This window comes from Bufo gargarizans, chromosome 3 (genome assembly GCF_014858855.1).
Source record: "Bufo gargarizans isolate SCDJY-AF-19 chromosome 3, ASM1485885v1, whole genome shotgun sequence".
Lineage (NCBI taxonomy): Eukaryota > Metazoa > Chordata > Amphibia > Anura > Bufonidae > Bufo > Bufo gargarizans.
Genome location: NC_058082.1, coordinates 140696246 through 140711564, shown reverse-complemented (window position 1 = coordinate 140711564; position 15319 = coordinate 140696246). Strand labels below are relative to the sequence as shown.

The window sequence follows — 15319 nt, the reverse complement described above, 5'->3', positions numbered from 1 at the left end:
CCAACACTTCTTGGAATCTGGCAGATGGAAAATACTTATGTAAGTTCCTGTTGTATGGGTTGTCAGCAGATGTTGATGGACCCTTTTCAATGGGTTATCCTACATGTGACATTCATGGTCATTGGTGGGGCATCATCCACTGGGAACCCCACAATCCTAGAAAATGTGGTGCTTGTTGCTCTGTTCCCAGCAGAGCGTTTACCCTCTGCCAATCTCGGTTAGATCATAAAAAGTGTAAAATAGCAAACATTTTTTTTGAGTATCAATATATCTTGAATTATGTTGTAGATTACCTGGTAAAAATAAAATCCCGTTTTATTCTGTGCGTTGCAGAGGGACAGATGACTGGTTTCACTGAAAGAGCGCAAGCCTTCAGATATCTCCGTGCATTTCTATTCCATGCACATTTTTCCCTTTTAACTAACAAAGTCTTTTATCAGCTCTGCCTTAAGCAGATTAGAATTTTTCTTTGACAACAGACATTTGTCATAAGCAATGTTGTTTTAAAAAGTCAAAAGTCTTGGAGCTCAGGAAATCATGAACTACAGAGGATTGTTTAAATATTACCAGGGAATGGGAGGCAGCTGGCGCGGATGAGATGCCAAATAAATAATAGTAGAATTTTAATAAACTCCTTTAATGGTGAGATTTGTTATTTGATAATGTCTTATTTAGAAGGGAAAGTAGAATGAAGATTAAAACTTATATTTTGTAACTTCATTTTTCAGATTCGGCCAAATGAAATGACAGAGAATTGTTTCTGGGTGAATGCAAAGGAGGACAAATTTGAAGATAAGGATTTATTCTATCAGCTGGAGAATACCTTCTCATGTCAAAGAAAAGGTAACAGGGAATAACACGAAATAACACTTACGCCAGTCATTCTGTTGAATGTATGATATTCTGCAAGTCCCATTGGTTTGCTATCTGCAAGATAAAAAGCTCTGGACAAGCAGCTGATTGGCTATGATGAGTTCTAATCTTCTATAAAGCTGCTGCTTCGGATTCCAGATAAGTGGAATATAGATGTGTTGGAAATCTATGACCAGAGAGGGGGTGCAGAGGTTGAAGTCGCATTTAGACCCTGGGACTGAGGGGATCCAAAGGCCCCCGTCACTTAAGAATGGCATGAGCTAGCTGGGGGCCCTGTAGTACTGATTCTATGTTGGGGCCCAGGAGCTTCCAACCACGTCTCTGTTCTACCATATCATACCTATAAGCAAAGAGCATGCATCATTTCCAATTTGTCCAGAATTCACATGGCTACAGTAGGTTTGCCCTGGTTGTGGTTTCCTCCTGTTTGTACGGGGAGTTTGCCACTTTAAAGACATGAAATCTCCTCTGAAGTCTTAGTTTAGTGTGTGTTCTATGGCCGATCACTTGTCTTATTCTATATCGTTTCACTAATTAATCACAAACAAACTCGACCTTGATAACAATTTTTCCTTTTTATGTTCACTTTTAGAAAGCTTCCTGCAGGTACTCACCATGTTACATTTCACTTGTGAAATCCTCATTAAAAGTTGTATTCCAGGATATAAGATATGTCCTGTTGGTACAGAGGAACACTGTTCTGCTGCTCCCGCCGTTCTGCTGAACAACCGATTGGTGGATTTTTTTCCCATTCTGCAGCTGAACATAGAAATATCCCATTAATTACAAAGATTGGTATGTTCATGCATGAGCAGTTCCAAACCTCTGTTATAAAAGGGTTACTACTAAAGTCTTGAACAGTCTGACTTTCAATAAAAATAAAAATAAATTTTTAAGGAAACGGGTCTGTCTGCTGTGGTGGGGAGGACATTAGTGCTGCTGCAAAGGCTCGTGACCGCATTTATATTATGAATACATAACTTTATTAACGAAAATGCGTAGACTTGGTCAGATCTGGCATTTGTTGTTCAGGGGATTGTGTGAGTATGTCCAACATATTTGGTGTTTTCTAATAAACCAGTGGTGAAAGGACAAGAGACAGTAGATGGAATAGGCCCAGAAGAGAAAACCTATGGCGGCGATGTTGAGAAAGCTCTGAGGTTATTATAATCTGCGACTGATGCACTGATACTGTCCGAGAGGTCAGAGGGGGTGTATTTCTTGTACAATATAGTATGTCAGTGCAAATGGCAGCACATGCCTTTACTACAGAGCTCAGTTTCGCTTGAAGGATTTTGACATTTTGGAGTGCTGGTGGAGGAGTAGACTTATAGATCTTCACATGCCTTGTTGTACAATATCTGTCCCCTTTTCTTACCTAATCCCAGTTATTGAAGACTCCGGTGCACGTGTCTTGGACCAGCACAATCTTATATCAGGGGTTCTTTGGCCCCCATCTAACAGTTGCTGTGGACATAGGGTTGGCCGTACACACATGGGGTTCTCCCTTTGCTTCTGTAGCGTTCCGGTAATAGGCGAGCAAGCATGCTTGGCAATTATTCGCACATCTGTAGAAGTGAACTTAGAGAGCTGTGCACCTGTCCACCTCTCCATTTCTAACAACTGTGAGACAAAGTTTGGGGCAGCCCCATTGTCTAAAGGTGGGACCCGCAGCTAAATAACTGTGCGATGGACTGGTATACGGGGGAAGAAGAGCCCACCCACAAGGGCTCTTAGTCCCCAGTTAAATTGCAAGAGCAGCTCTGGGTTGCAAACGCAAAATAAATGATTGTAGAGATTCAGAAGAGGAACACTCATATGTAAGGCCTTGTTCATCAGAGGCCAATGCATTGTACTGTATCAGTCATATAAAGGATCCAAATGGCTACTGACATACCCTAGTAACTTGGAATGGGGTCTATCGGGGTTCTTTTAGATGGAATCCATTTTTTTGGTAGCAAGAATAGCCTTGATTGCTGCGCTATAGCAGCAGTAGTGACGGGAATGCCAACAGAAGCTCCCTGCACCTTTTGGAACAGATCCTTCGTCTGGTCATTGAGGATATATACTTTAAAGAATGATTCCATTTGAGTATGCCTAGCCTATCTGTCACCACTGCGGAAATCTAGTGCCTTGCATTTTGTATAAAACCACAGTGCTGTCTATGTGTGGTGGAAATGTGATATAAAGGCAAAATGTAAGGTTTAGCTGCCCGGTCTTACTGCTTATAATCCACATCTTTATTTAGCGGTTTTCCCATTTTTACCAGATGAGTATAAATTACACCTTTTGGACTGCAGAGAGGTTCCTCATGCCGTAGCTATTATTTTGTGTCTTGTTCCTGCCTTTAGGGGTTCTGAGATATATTTTTCAGATGCACAATGGCACATCCGTAATTTGTCCCTTTCCTACGGTTCTGCAGAATAGAAAGCCATTATTATGATTTTTGTTTGCTTTATAGAAATGTCACAAGATGTCACTCTTGTTCCTGCTGCTAGAATAGAAAGTTTCCCCTCTTTGCTGTCATGATCAATTTCTGTGTGCTGTTTTATATCTTTAGTTCATCCACTTAAGGAGTTCAGTGCCACAATGACACACATGTTGACCTTAGATCTGTCATTGTGTGATACTGCCTCCTTCCCCCTTTATTCAGTAGCATCAGCAGGCACTGCTATTTCCAAAGCAGATCATATAGAGAAATTGGAATTTAATAAACTTAGAATTCACGTTGAAAATTAATTATAGGTGCATGTTTCGTGAGCATGGGAATATTAAAATGTAGTCCTCATGAATAGACTTGCCATTATAAGACATTCACATAGCGGTAGCATTACTTCGTAATATATCTACACTGCAGTATAGCACATTCTTTCCAACAATCCTGAATTCTATTTGATAAGGTGGCATTTAAATGCATTCTGAAGATATGCGAATTCTAGGGTCATATTCATTTTAGAAAGTGCAGGTTTCCTACTGTTTGTAGGCATTATTTTTACCAGGATTACATTCTATTTTAGGAAATATATTATCTTTTTGTGAATACACACACAAAATATAAGTTTAATCTAAACATTTATGACCTATATTAACAGCTATATCAACATAACAGTAATGTTATTCTGGAAAAGGATTCTTTCAGTCCTCAAAAGGAGTCTGTCACTTTTCCCATTCTACACTGCTTATATTGCCTTCTTGCTTCACACACACACAATAATAAACCTGTATAAACAAGGTTTTAATGGTATGCAAATGAGGGCTCACAAGTGCCCAGGCGGCATTCTGGCTGTAAGTGCCCAGGTCCTTTAGCGCTTTGTGCTCCTAACTCCTCTCCCGCCTCTGTCTGGCCAGCCCCGTAATCATCTTAAGTCATCCTCTCCAGCTCCCGAGATCCTGCGCGTGCACAGTTCACCCCCAGGCCCGACAGGCATATCCCTTGGCTGACGCAGGTAAACAGTTGGTCAGCTGGCTTGCTGCCATGGGAGGGGAAATGTAGGGTTACATGGTGCCTCCTCCATAATGGTAGCTGCATGGTTGAACTCCCTGGGCCCTGTTCCCGGCCCACTGCATTTTACAGAGGGAATCCACAGTCAGCTGTTTCCTTCAGGTACTGCTCCCAGCTGATTTTGAGGAAAGCCTTGAACACTTAGTGAAATGGCGAGTATTGAGGTGAATGGCCATTTGTGTAATTCAACGAGGGCACCATAATTAGGACTGTCCATGCAGAGAGTTTCTTTGTTCTACGACTCAGGGGTTTCAGAGCAGGGTGCATCCTCTATGATATCCATCTGCCCTGAATCAGTGTAGACAGCCGTTGTCTTAGGACAACCCCTTTAATTGTTTCTCATTATCATACTTCATTGCTTTCTGTGCACACAAGATGTCCAGCCGTTACCCCTCATTTGCTCTTGACTCTTCTAGGTGAACAGACTTAGTACAGCTGATTGATATCGAAGTACTCTAGACACTGGTATCTAAGGGTGGACTGGGATCAAAAATGCAACATGACCAATTAGATCCTCAATTGGCCCAACTAGAAAGGGATGGGTGTGATAATTGGTGTTCATGCCCTTTTTTGTGCATGGGGCAGTTCAGAGAGAACTACAGGCTCTGTTCTGATACTGCCCTAGTTGAGTCCCTGACCTATGGTGCTTCTCACAGGCTTAGGATTGCTTGCTTGCTTGCTTGTTTAGACATAAGACTTCTCCACCGCTGAGTGTTGAACACAATTGCAGATTTGTAAATGTTATTTTTCATTGTACATAGTTTTTTAAACTCTTCTCTCTCATGTAAAAACAGATTCCCAACCAGTTCTTTCTCATTTCGTATCTTGTGCTTCAACTGGTCCCAGTCATGGATGAACACAGCATTTATTGGCCCTTTTATGCAAGTTTTCTGGTGTAGAAAATTTGCAAAGAGTAATGTGCGACTCGTTTATCCTGCTCTTAAAACTTTTCTAAAAAAAATTATAAATGCAGGCACACCTGAAAGCTTCCATAAAATCACACCTGAAATCTATGCCTGCTGCCATACCTGGCGGCTCCACATTGTTAGCAGTGCCAACTTCTGTCTTGCTGTTCTAAATGCCAGTGTGGGCGCGCCACAGCATCATAGATAAAGCTGTCCTTCTAAGCCCCAGTGATTGTGGTTGAGTACATCAAGTAGTCCATAATGCATGTGTTAGTGAAGTGATTTTAAGGGTTTATGCTGGAGTTTGATGCACGGTATAAATGACACCCACTTCATATTTCTTCATTAAGATGCAGTAATGACAAGACCTAGACAAACAGAATATGGCGTGGTGGTAATTTAAGCCATTTGTCACGTCGATCCTGTACGACCATGGTATTTTTAGATCATTTTAAACACCAACCCCAGAAAATAAATCTGTTTTCATGGATTGTAATTTTATAGGCCTAAATGTTAATTTGCCCATTGTGAGGAAATTGCCTCTGTAAAATTGTTAATGAGTCCAAGATCAAACCGTAAATTCTTGTTCAATGGATTTAACAATTTGCTTAGAATGGAAACTGTAAAATAGCAATAGAATATATAGAAAAATGATTTTCAAATAGTTTAATCTGGTCTTTGCACTAGTTCAATCTAATTCAATGAGAGAAGGAAGAAATCCTGGATATAATTACAAGTGAGGCTCTCTATTTTTGTTATATAAATGAGCTTGTGGGTAATTGTATTTCTGCTAATGGAATATTTGAGAATATTGTCTCGGTGTATAGTGCTCTAATTAAAATTGGAGGGCTATGATGATGTCTTTTGTCTTCTTGGGTTGATCTGTTAACTTTATCTGCTTGCATGCTTACTATTAAACATAGGAAGAAAGTAATAATGAGTGCTGGGTGACAATTTCCTGAAGATATTTTGCACAATAACTCAATTTGAGCACCCAAGGCCTCATGCACACAAGCATATTAGGCATTAACACAAGTCTGCATTTCAATGAGGTTAAAATACAGTGGTAAACGCATGCGCCGTCTGTAGAAGATAAGGCATGCTATTATCACTTGCCGTATATCGGACTGAGTTCTGTTCTGAAGAGAAGCTTGATCCGTAAAACTTACCCTGTAACTCAGAACCAAGAAGATGACAATGTTTTAATATTTGCAAATAAGTCTCTAGGAGCAACAGGGCTTTTGCCTTTACTCCTAGAGGCTCAGATCTCTCTGCAACTGCCGCACCCCTGCCCTTTGGTTGACAGGACCAGGCATTGACGTAAGACAGTGTGGCAGTTGCAGAGAGCAGAGCCTCTATAATACATCTAATACACAGCCTCTGATGGAGCATGCAGTAAATTACCGATTTACATGGACTCCATTGCATTTCCATCCGATTTAGAATCTGGATCACATGAACCCCAAATAACATTGCCGTTTTATGTATGAAAATAAGGTCCTCCGGCAGCAGACCTAGAATGACACAGACATGGTACCAGAGAGGACATTAGTAAAGAACCATGAGTTATGAATAGGAATTTATATTTTTTTAATCAGTGAAACTATATAAAATCACAGCCATGTTAAGAATAGTGAGTAGCCACACACCCAACCAACAGATCTAAATCAATATCACAGAATGGGACCTGTACAATGAAAACGCAAGTTTTATGATGTGCTCCTAAAACAACCAATGGACAGTACAGTAGACCACACATCAGTCCACAAGTCCCTAACTACAATGATAAACTAGCAATGCAGAGCTGAATCCTTGTAAACACCCGAGTCACCAGTCTCTCCCTGGTATGTCCTAACCATAATCCCTATGGATCAGCTTTACTAGGGTTTTTAAAGGCTATGGACACCTTCAGGGCAACTTTTTTTTTATGATTGTATTTTTTACTAATTTTAGGCTAAAAAATAATTTTTTCAATTGTTCTTTATTAAAGTTTTCTAGCCGTTTCTGAAATACAGGGGTTAAAAATTAGTCTATTTGCAAGCTGTCACTTACATATTTTTTTTTATCCCGACATCTGATGGCTCATGTGGCTCTTATCTTCTGACTGCATACGCTGACACACAAATTGAAAAAAAATTGCCCTAAATGAGTAAAATACAATCATAAATAAATTGCCCTGAAGGTGTCCCTATCCTTTAATAAATCATAAGTGAGGTTATTCTCGTTCTACCATAATAAGGAATAGTGCTTTATGGGTAGGGCAAACCAGCCAGACTGACAGCTCCTGCCCTCCAGCACTAGTCATGCTGAACGAATATGAATATCCACATGTGACAAACTACAAACTGAATGAGATTGTTCCAGTATTTACAAGGATTCAGCTCTGCGTTGCTGGTTTGTACCTGATTATTGTGATGAGGAATTTGTAGACTTGCTGTATGTCATATGATTATGGGGAGTCATTTATGATGAGTTATGGGGGGTCATTTATCAATCTGAAATACACCTAAATTTGGCATATTTCAGACGCAGGTTGCGGCGCAACAGTTAGTTCTTCCTGCTCAGGCCATGTTTCACATTGTGGGCTGGGAAGGGCATAGAAAAAGGCCTAATGGTAAGACCGCTCAGAAGCTGTCTTAGATTTAGAACTGGCGGAGGATCCGTCGAAGTTATGTAGAGGCCTGCTCCTCTTCATTACTCCGGATCCACCGCCAGCTATGGGGCTTTATTAAGACTGGCATCTAAAATGCCGGTGTTAATAAGTGTACCCCTATGTTTTAATTGTACAGGCCCAAATCTGTGATTTTGATTATTGAAACTAGATACTGATCCTGTGGTAGATTTGTACTTTTTTTTTTTTTTTTTTAACTCTTCTCCGGCCTCTTCCTCTGTTATTTTATGGGTTTAACCTCTCATTTCTCACTGGACTGTGATGAATACATGAAGGTGTAGCCATGTTTTGATATGTTCCATTTTCACTACATATTCTGTTGTAATATGAAGCAAAGCTAAATGTGCTTAACCCCTTAAAGACCTCTGCCGTAAGTCGGGTACCTAAACGTGGCACCTGCTCGCACGTGCAGCGGGCGCCATAGCCACTGGGTTTCTGCTATTTTAATAGCAGACCTGCAGCACATGTATGCGATCAGCCATAAGGCTTATCACATACATTTTACCATTCAGATGCCGTGGTCAAATGTGACCATGGCATTTTTGCAGTCCGGAAGCTGTAACAACATTCCCCAACTGAGATCGGGGATACTGTTACATTGCTGAAATATGCCCGAAGCGTCAAGCAGGCTTCGCAGTCTATTTCAGGAATATACCAATGCAAGCCACTAGGTGGCAGCATTGTACTGTTATATTGCTAATTAAGTGTTCAATGATAGTTATATAGCCATCAATGAATACAATGGGCAATTGCCAGTTATTGTTACAAGGTGAGATACAAATAAACCAGTTTTTACAAATATAAAAAGCATAAGTTCGAATCAACCCCCTTTCCTTAAAATAAAAGTACTTAACCCAAAAAAATATAAACCTCATTGGCATCGTCATGTGCAAAAATGCCCATACAATTAAAATATAACAATATTAATGGTATACTGCAAATGGCGTAACGGGAGAAAAAAATAAAAACAGCCAATTTGCCATTTTCTTTTTTAACTTTTAAAATGTAGTCAAAAAGTTGCACACACTTCAAATTGGTATCACTAAAAAGAACAGATCATCCCGCAAGCAATGAGCCCTTACACTGCGCCATACAGCTAACTACAAAAAAGTTATAGGGGTCAGGATATGGTTATAATTTTATTTTATTTTTTTCCTCAAAGGTTAAAAAAAATTCAGCAAGAAAAATTATACAAGTGTGGTATCGTTGTAACCGTACTGACCTGGAGAATGAAGATAACAGGTCAATTTTACCGCATAGTGTACAGTGTAAAAAAAATGACCTTTATCAGAATTGCGTTTTTACCAATTCTACCCCATTTGGAATTTATTTCCACTTCCTACTAAATGGTATGCAACCGTAAACGGTGCCATTAGAAAGTACAACTTGTCCCGCAAAAAATAACCCCTCATAAGGCTATGTGAATGGAAAAATAAAAAAAGTTAGGACTATGGGAAGGCGGGTAGTAAAAACAAAAACACAAAAAAAGGAAAATCTCCAGGTCTTGAAGGGATCAAAGAGGACCTGTCACCACACATTGTTTTGTGCCGCGGACATCCATGCTAAAATTTTGCTGACAGCTGAATGGTTTACGCCCCTGTTTCATTTCCATGTAAAGCAGCTCTGAAGATTGCAGAGCAGCATTTAAAGCAATGGCCACACCAAGTAGGGACATATCTGTTCTCAGTGCAGATGTGACTTTTTAAACCAGGACTTCGCAATCTTCAGCGCTGCCTTACATTGAAATGTATAGGAGGCAGAAACCAGGCAGTGGCTGCTGAAATTTCAGCGTGGGCGCCCTTGACATAACTTCTGTATGAATGAGCTCTTAAAAGTGTGTGTTTTTTGGTTATTGGTGAATAGATTGGCAACTGCTATAATGTGGATGTATGGCCATACATAGCCCGCCACTGTCCAGTTAGAGCTGCAGTGTGACATTGTGCAGGGACATTGCCCATTGGTCAATAACGGAAGGACAACTCAGTGCAGAGTTATAAGAAGAGACCCTCCGGAGTTGCTGTTTCATGGGGGATACAAGCATTTACAAAAACAGACAAGTCAGGAGAGGACAGGTCTTCTTTAATAGCATACATGTGTAACTCGAGAAATTAGAATATTGTGCAACGTTAATTTATTTCAGTAATGCAACTTAAAAGGTGAAACTAATATATGAGATAGACTCATTACATGCAAAGCGAGATCTTTCAAGCCTTTGTTATAATTTGGATGATTATGGCTTATCGCTTATGAAACCCCAAAGTCACAATTTCCGGTACCCTTTGCTCAGGGGGTATGGATTAATTAGCTGAATAGAGTCTGACACTTGGAGCCTAGAACATTGAACCTTTTCACAATATTCTAATTTTACATTGCATTACTGAAATTAATGAACTTGCACAATATTCTAATTTTTCGGGTTTCACCTGTACATTGTGTGCACTGTAAATGCTAACTTTATGCTCTTCTCTTTGTTTGCCACATGCCAGGTACTGTACATTTCTAGTTAACTATTTTTCTACTGTTAATTGACACGCTGACATTGTAAAAATGCTGTGCATGCCTTTGTTCTGCTGGATAACTAACACTTTCTTTTTTATTGTTTATTGTTCACTTGGCTGCTTGCTTCTGTTTGCCTCCATCACAGCTATAGAAGGTTAGTGCATTTTTCAACCTCTGTGAGCTTAATATTTCATGCTCTGTGCTGCTTTTCTTCCTTTGTCTTAGTGACATTTGTATTGTTTCATGTTACCATTTAAAGGTTAGTTGCACATTTTATTTAGTTAGCATAAGCTCTATATGGTAAGATGCTTGTTTGGTAACATTGTTATTAAATAGCTTTTCTCTCATTATTCTTGCATTTACTTACAGGTTCCCATTTCAAACATTGCCACATTATATGTATCTGTATCAGCATAGGTATACATAACGTGTGCAAATGCCTTAAAGGCTATGTACACCTTTTGGAGGCAAATTTTGTTTGATTGCATTTCACTCATTTTTGGCCAATTATTTTTTTTTTCAATTGGCCTTTATTAAAAATATTGAACCTTCCTGTCACAAAGGGTTAACTCTTTTTCTAACTGTGTGACTGGTACTTTCACTTTGTGCTGGTCATCTAATAACCCTTTTCTCTAAACTAATAAGAGGTCATAAACACTTATTTAAGCCACGTTCTTATCAGTAAGATAAGGATTGAACTTAAGTGTTTATAAGGGCAGAGCGCAGAGATAATGAGTCAGTCAGCTCCCCAGATGACGGAAAAGACAGAAAATCCACAGGCAGCTACTACAGCATCTCAGCTCTGTAGACAAAAAGGATTATAAAGAAGGACTTATGTATGTATGTTCTGCGATCACTCAAAAACGTAACCATCAATTTCAACGAAGCTTGGTATACACATCACTTGCTACCTGGAAATAAATCTTGTCGGGGTCGCTGCTCTCTAGCACGTACCGTTCCTGAGATATTCCCCAAAAATTCAAATATGGCACATCACATGACCTACATTAGCCAATAGAAGCCTGTAGGTCTTTCTCTTTATATCCCAACTGCCATACACACGGTCACATGTCTCTTTTCAGCCAATAGAAGCTCGCAAAGCCCTTATTCTCCACATACACACAGTTTTACACCAGGTTTCCATAACAACCCAGCCATTTTTCTTCACTGTTGTAGTTCAGTTTTAAAGGAGCAGGGCGCTGTGGATGACACTGTTAAGGGATCGGAGTGCTGTGGAGGTGACAGTTCAGGGGCAGGTAAGGTGGCCATTCAGGCCACCCTCAAAAGACGGACTTAATAACCCCGTCCCCAGGTCCCGCTAAGCCACGCCCCTCCCTCTCTACAGCCGACAGGGATTTAAAAAATGAAGGTAAAATCAACTTCTGCCAGCTGCAGGGGATCGAGGGAGGGTGACTTTCTCCCTGCTGCTCACGCTCAGACAGCACAGTGCTGCTGTCTGAGTGTGAGCTGTTCGAAAGAACATCCCTGTGTCAGTCATTGTTTTTTAGCAGCACAAGTTACTGACAGGATATCATAGTAACTCATAATTATTCATCCGATTACAGGGCCGATGGCTCCAAGTAAATGTATCTCACGCAGGCAGGCAATGATCGAGAATGCATGGTTCAGTCTCAATCATTGGTTTGTGTATTGACCTATGTAAATGGTGCCTGTGTGGACCATAGGGTATGCTGGGACCTTCAGTGTTATTCTGCTATCTTTGCAAGTCCTAACTACCCCGTTCAGTTTCATATTTTTCTTGCATCAGTCCTGGAACAGCTGTAATGTGTGCAAGATTATTTGGCAAGATTGTTATGAGCCTTTTATGCAGGCTGAGGATCAAAGCAATTATCAGGAATGATCATTATTGTTTGTGATAATTGGCCTGTGTAAATGAGCTGCGGATTGATGTTTGTCAGGTGATCACATCTTTTATGTGGCACCAAAAGGCCTTGTTTGTTAGCAGCACTATTGTGGGAAAAGTAGAATGATATTGATCAAACTTTAAAGGGGTTGTTTAGTCTCGGCAACAAGTTTACCTTTGTCCCAGACAGCGCTGTGCAGAACATAAATAATGCAATTACCTGTTCCCCACTGATCTGCTCCAGCACCAAGGGTCTGGTCCCAGGTGTTACTGGCCTCAGTGGTGATGAATCCCCAAAAGGTATGTCACTACTGGGTCACATGCCTCTGGTGGGGCACTGCTGAGGCCACTTATTGGCCGTTGTGTCTCGATCGATGCTGGCAGCGCTGCCGGCTTCTGTTTACTAGAGAGCCAGGCCGGGTCTTCCTCTGAAGGACCACCAGCCAATCACTGAGAGCGCTCCCACAGGCCACAGGTTTCCTGTGAATGTTGTTATCTCCTGTGATCGCCTCACTAGCCTATTATTCTTACACTCCTATCTTGATCTCTGACACCTGGATTGGAACCTGATTCTGCTTCTGCCTGCCGATTTGGACCCAGACGTGACTTCTTGATATTGACCCTGCCTGATAACGTATCACTCTATTTCTCTTGTCCACTGATTGTGGCTCTGATCGTCTTTCCTGGTTTTGACCCCGTCTGTCACAATTATGCTGGTCTCCTCTGATATATTTTCCCTTGTGCCTGTCTGTCACTATATTTGTTATTTTTATCCTTTCTCTTGTCCCTCATAGACCCCTGCACCTAGTTAAGTAGGGACCTGCCGTCCAGTTGCAAGGGTTCTTTAGAACAGATTCTGCAAGACAGTAGGGACAGTGGTGCAGGTGGAGTTTAGGGATCAATGTTCCCGTAACATGTTCCTTCACATGACGTTTACATGCTGGTGACCAAAAAGAACAGGACCAGATCTCTGCTGTGTTGCAGCATGAAACAGGCCTTTATGTTATCTACGGTCCTGTGTGGAGCTTAAGTAACATTGTTGTAGCTGGACAACCCCTTTAAAGTACTGTAGTTGAATGGTTGAATCCTTAACAACAAAAATTGGTAATTGACAATACAAAATGAGTTAATTTTACTTAGTAAGTTAAACATTATCAATTTTAAAATCGATGAGGAATGTTTCTAGGTCATTAACAGGAAGTTTTTAAAAGTCGCTATAGTTAGTTCAAGCAGTAAATGCATGTGGCTTACTGTTGTTGTTTAAGAATAAAATTTTATTCTTAGATATGGATGACTACTTTTTGCATTTGTCTGAAAAATGGCACCGACGTGTATATTCCAGCTCTGATCTCCCTTCCCTACTTCCTGTCTCTTCGGGATTGGAAGTGTAATGTGCTAGCTACCTGCATGTTACCACTGCTGACCAGTCAGTGGCATTGGTCATGTGCCGCGCTTGCACACTTCATCTCTAAGGCCATTGAATGCCCGGCAGTGGTGACATGAATATTTGAACCTTCTTGACCATGTATTGCCTGGGAATACTTGACACGCTATTATTATAAAGATTTCTGAAATGTCTCATTTAAAATAAAATTATTGCAGTAGAGGCTGTAGGGTTTGTACAGTCCTTGTCAAATCTTTTGCTATGAATTTGCACCTTTGCAAAGTATTGTGTGGTAATCATGGCTTTTTAAGTACCTAGACCAGGCATGTCCAAAGTGCGGCCCTCCAGCTGTTACAAAACTACAACTCCCAGCATGCCCTAATAGCTGTAAGCTATCCAGGCATGCTGGGAGTTGTAGTTTTGCAACAGCTGGAGGGCCGCACTTTGGACATGCCTGACCTAGACTATGGTGCTTAATGTAGTTTTTGGAAATGAGAATGAAAGGGGATCATAAAAGGAGAGAAAGTATGCAGGGCAGGTACAACTTCAGTTGTTTGACTTCACTCTTGGTTCAAAATTTTATCAAGAAATCTGAACGTGTGGCCGTACCCTTACAAAAATAATATATATTAGCCCCTCATTGACTGTGCTATCTTGGCCTTTCTGTACCAAGCATTTTTAGCATTACATTTCAAGAGCCAGAACATTTTAATTTTTCTATTGATGGCTTGTTTTGTTGTAGTTCTCATTTGCATAATTTTTGGTGTTCATTACAGATTAGCAAACTTATGCTCACTTCCTGACCCTCACCCCCCTTCCTTTTTAAGGTCTTAAATGCTATGGCTACAATAGCATGTCAGGGTGACACTGATATACCTATTAGTAAATGCAGGAACGGTGTTAACAAACTGTGTTAACATACGGTAGTGTCATGAGAAACAGTATCTTGCTCTGCACAAGCATCTGGAAATGATCTATGAATGATGGCAGAATGCCACCACCATGGCTACAAGTGCCACTGCAACTACTAGCATCACAGCACAGTGTTCATGGGGTCCCCCACATTCCCCGAACCTCCTATGGCAGCCTAAACGCTTATGTTGACACTTCTCACACAAATTCAAGAAAAGCTTATATTTTGGTGTGTACATTCCACCCTCCTGTTGCCCGTCACGTTGTTTCTTCCTATATTCTGGGTTAGTTATCCATAATATATATGTGGTTTCCTAATCTTTTTTTTTATATATATTTTTTTTCTTCCACTACTTCTCACACAAGTCATCAACATGGATACTATTTTAGTATCTTTCATAGCACATGGGGTTTTGTTGCCTCTTCCTAGTTAAAAAGAAGGCACCCCAGTAGGAGGGGGACGTGGAGACAGATATGATGAAACTGAAAGGCTTCTCTAGGGCTGCAAGGAGTACGAGGAGGAATGCTGTGACCCTTTTCCCCAAGGCACAGTGTCAGTCTTTGGGCGGGTTCACATCACGTTTTATGCTGCTGTTTGACGTACACATTAGGGGGGAAAAAAGGGTAAAAAAAACGCAGCATACCACGTTCTTCTATACTACACAGTCCAGTAAAAATAAAAACAACTTTTTTTACAATGGTAAGAAAG

At 40.6% G+C, this 15319-nt stretch overlaps 1 protein-coding gene across 4 annotated transcripts in view; it reads left to right on the top strand.

Moving 5' to 3' along the window:
* The window catches only part of DIAPH3 (diaphanous related formin 3), a 682618-nt gene that overhangs the window by 314494 nt on the left and 352805 nt on the right, over window positions 1–15319 (top strand). For all 4 annotated transcript variants that reach the window (XM_044286187.1, XM_044286189.1, XM_044286188.1 and 1 more), the window contains one exon: window positions 729–843. In XM_044286187.1, the coding sequence (XP_044142122.1) occupies window positions 729–843 (115 nt within the window). The remainder of the gene's footprint in view (window positions 1–728; window positions 844–15319) is intronic.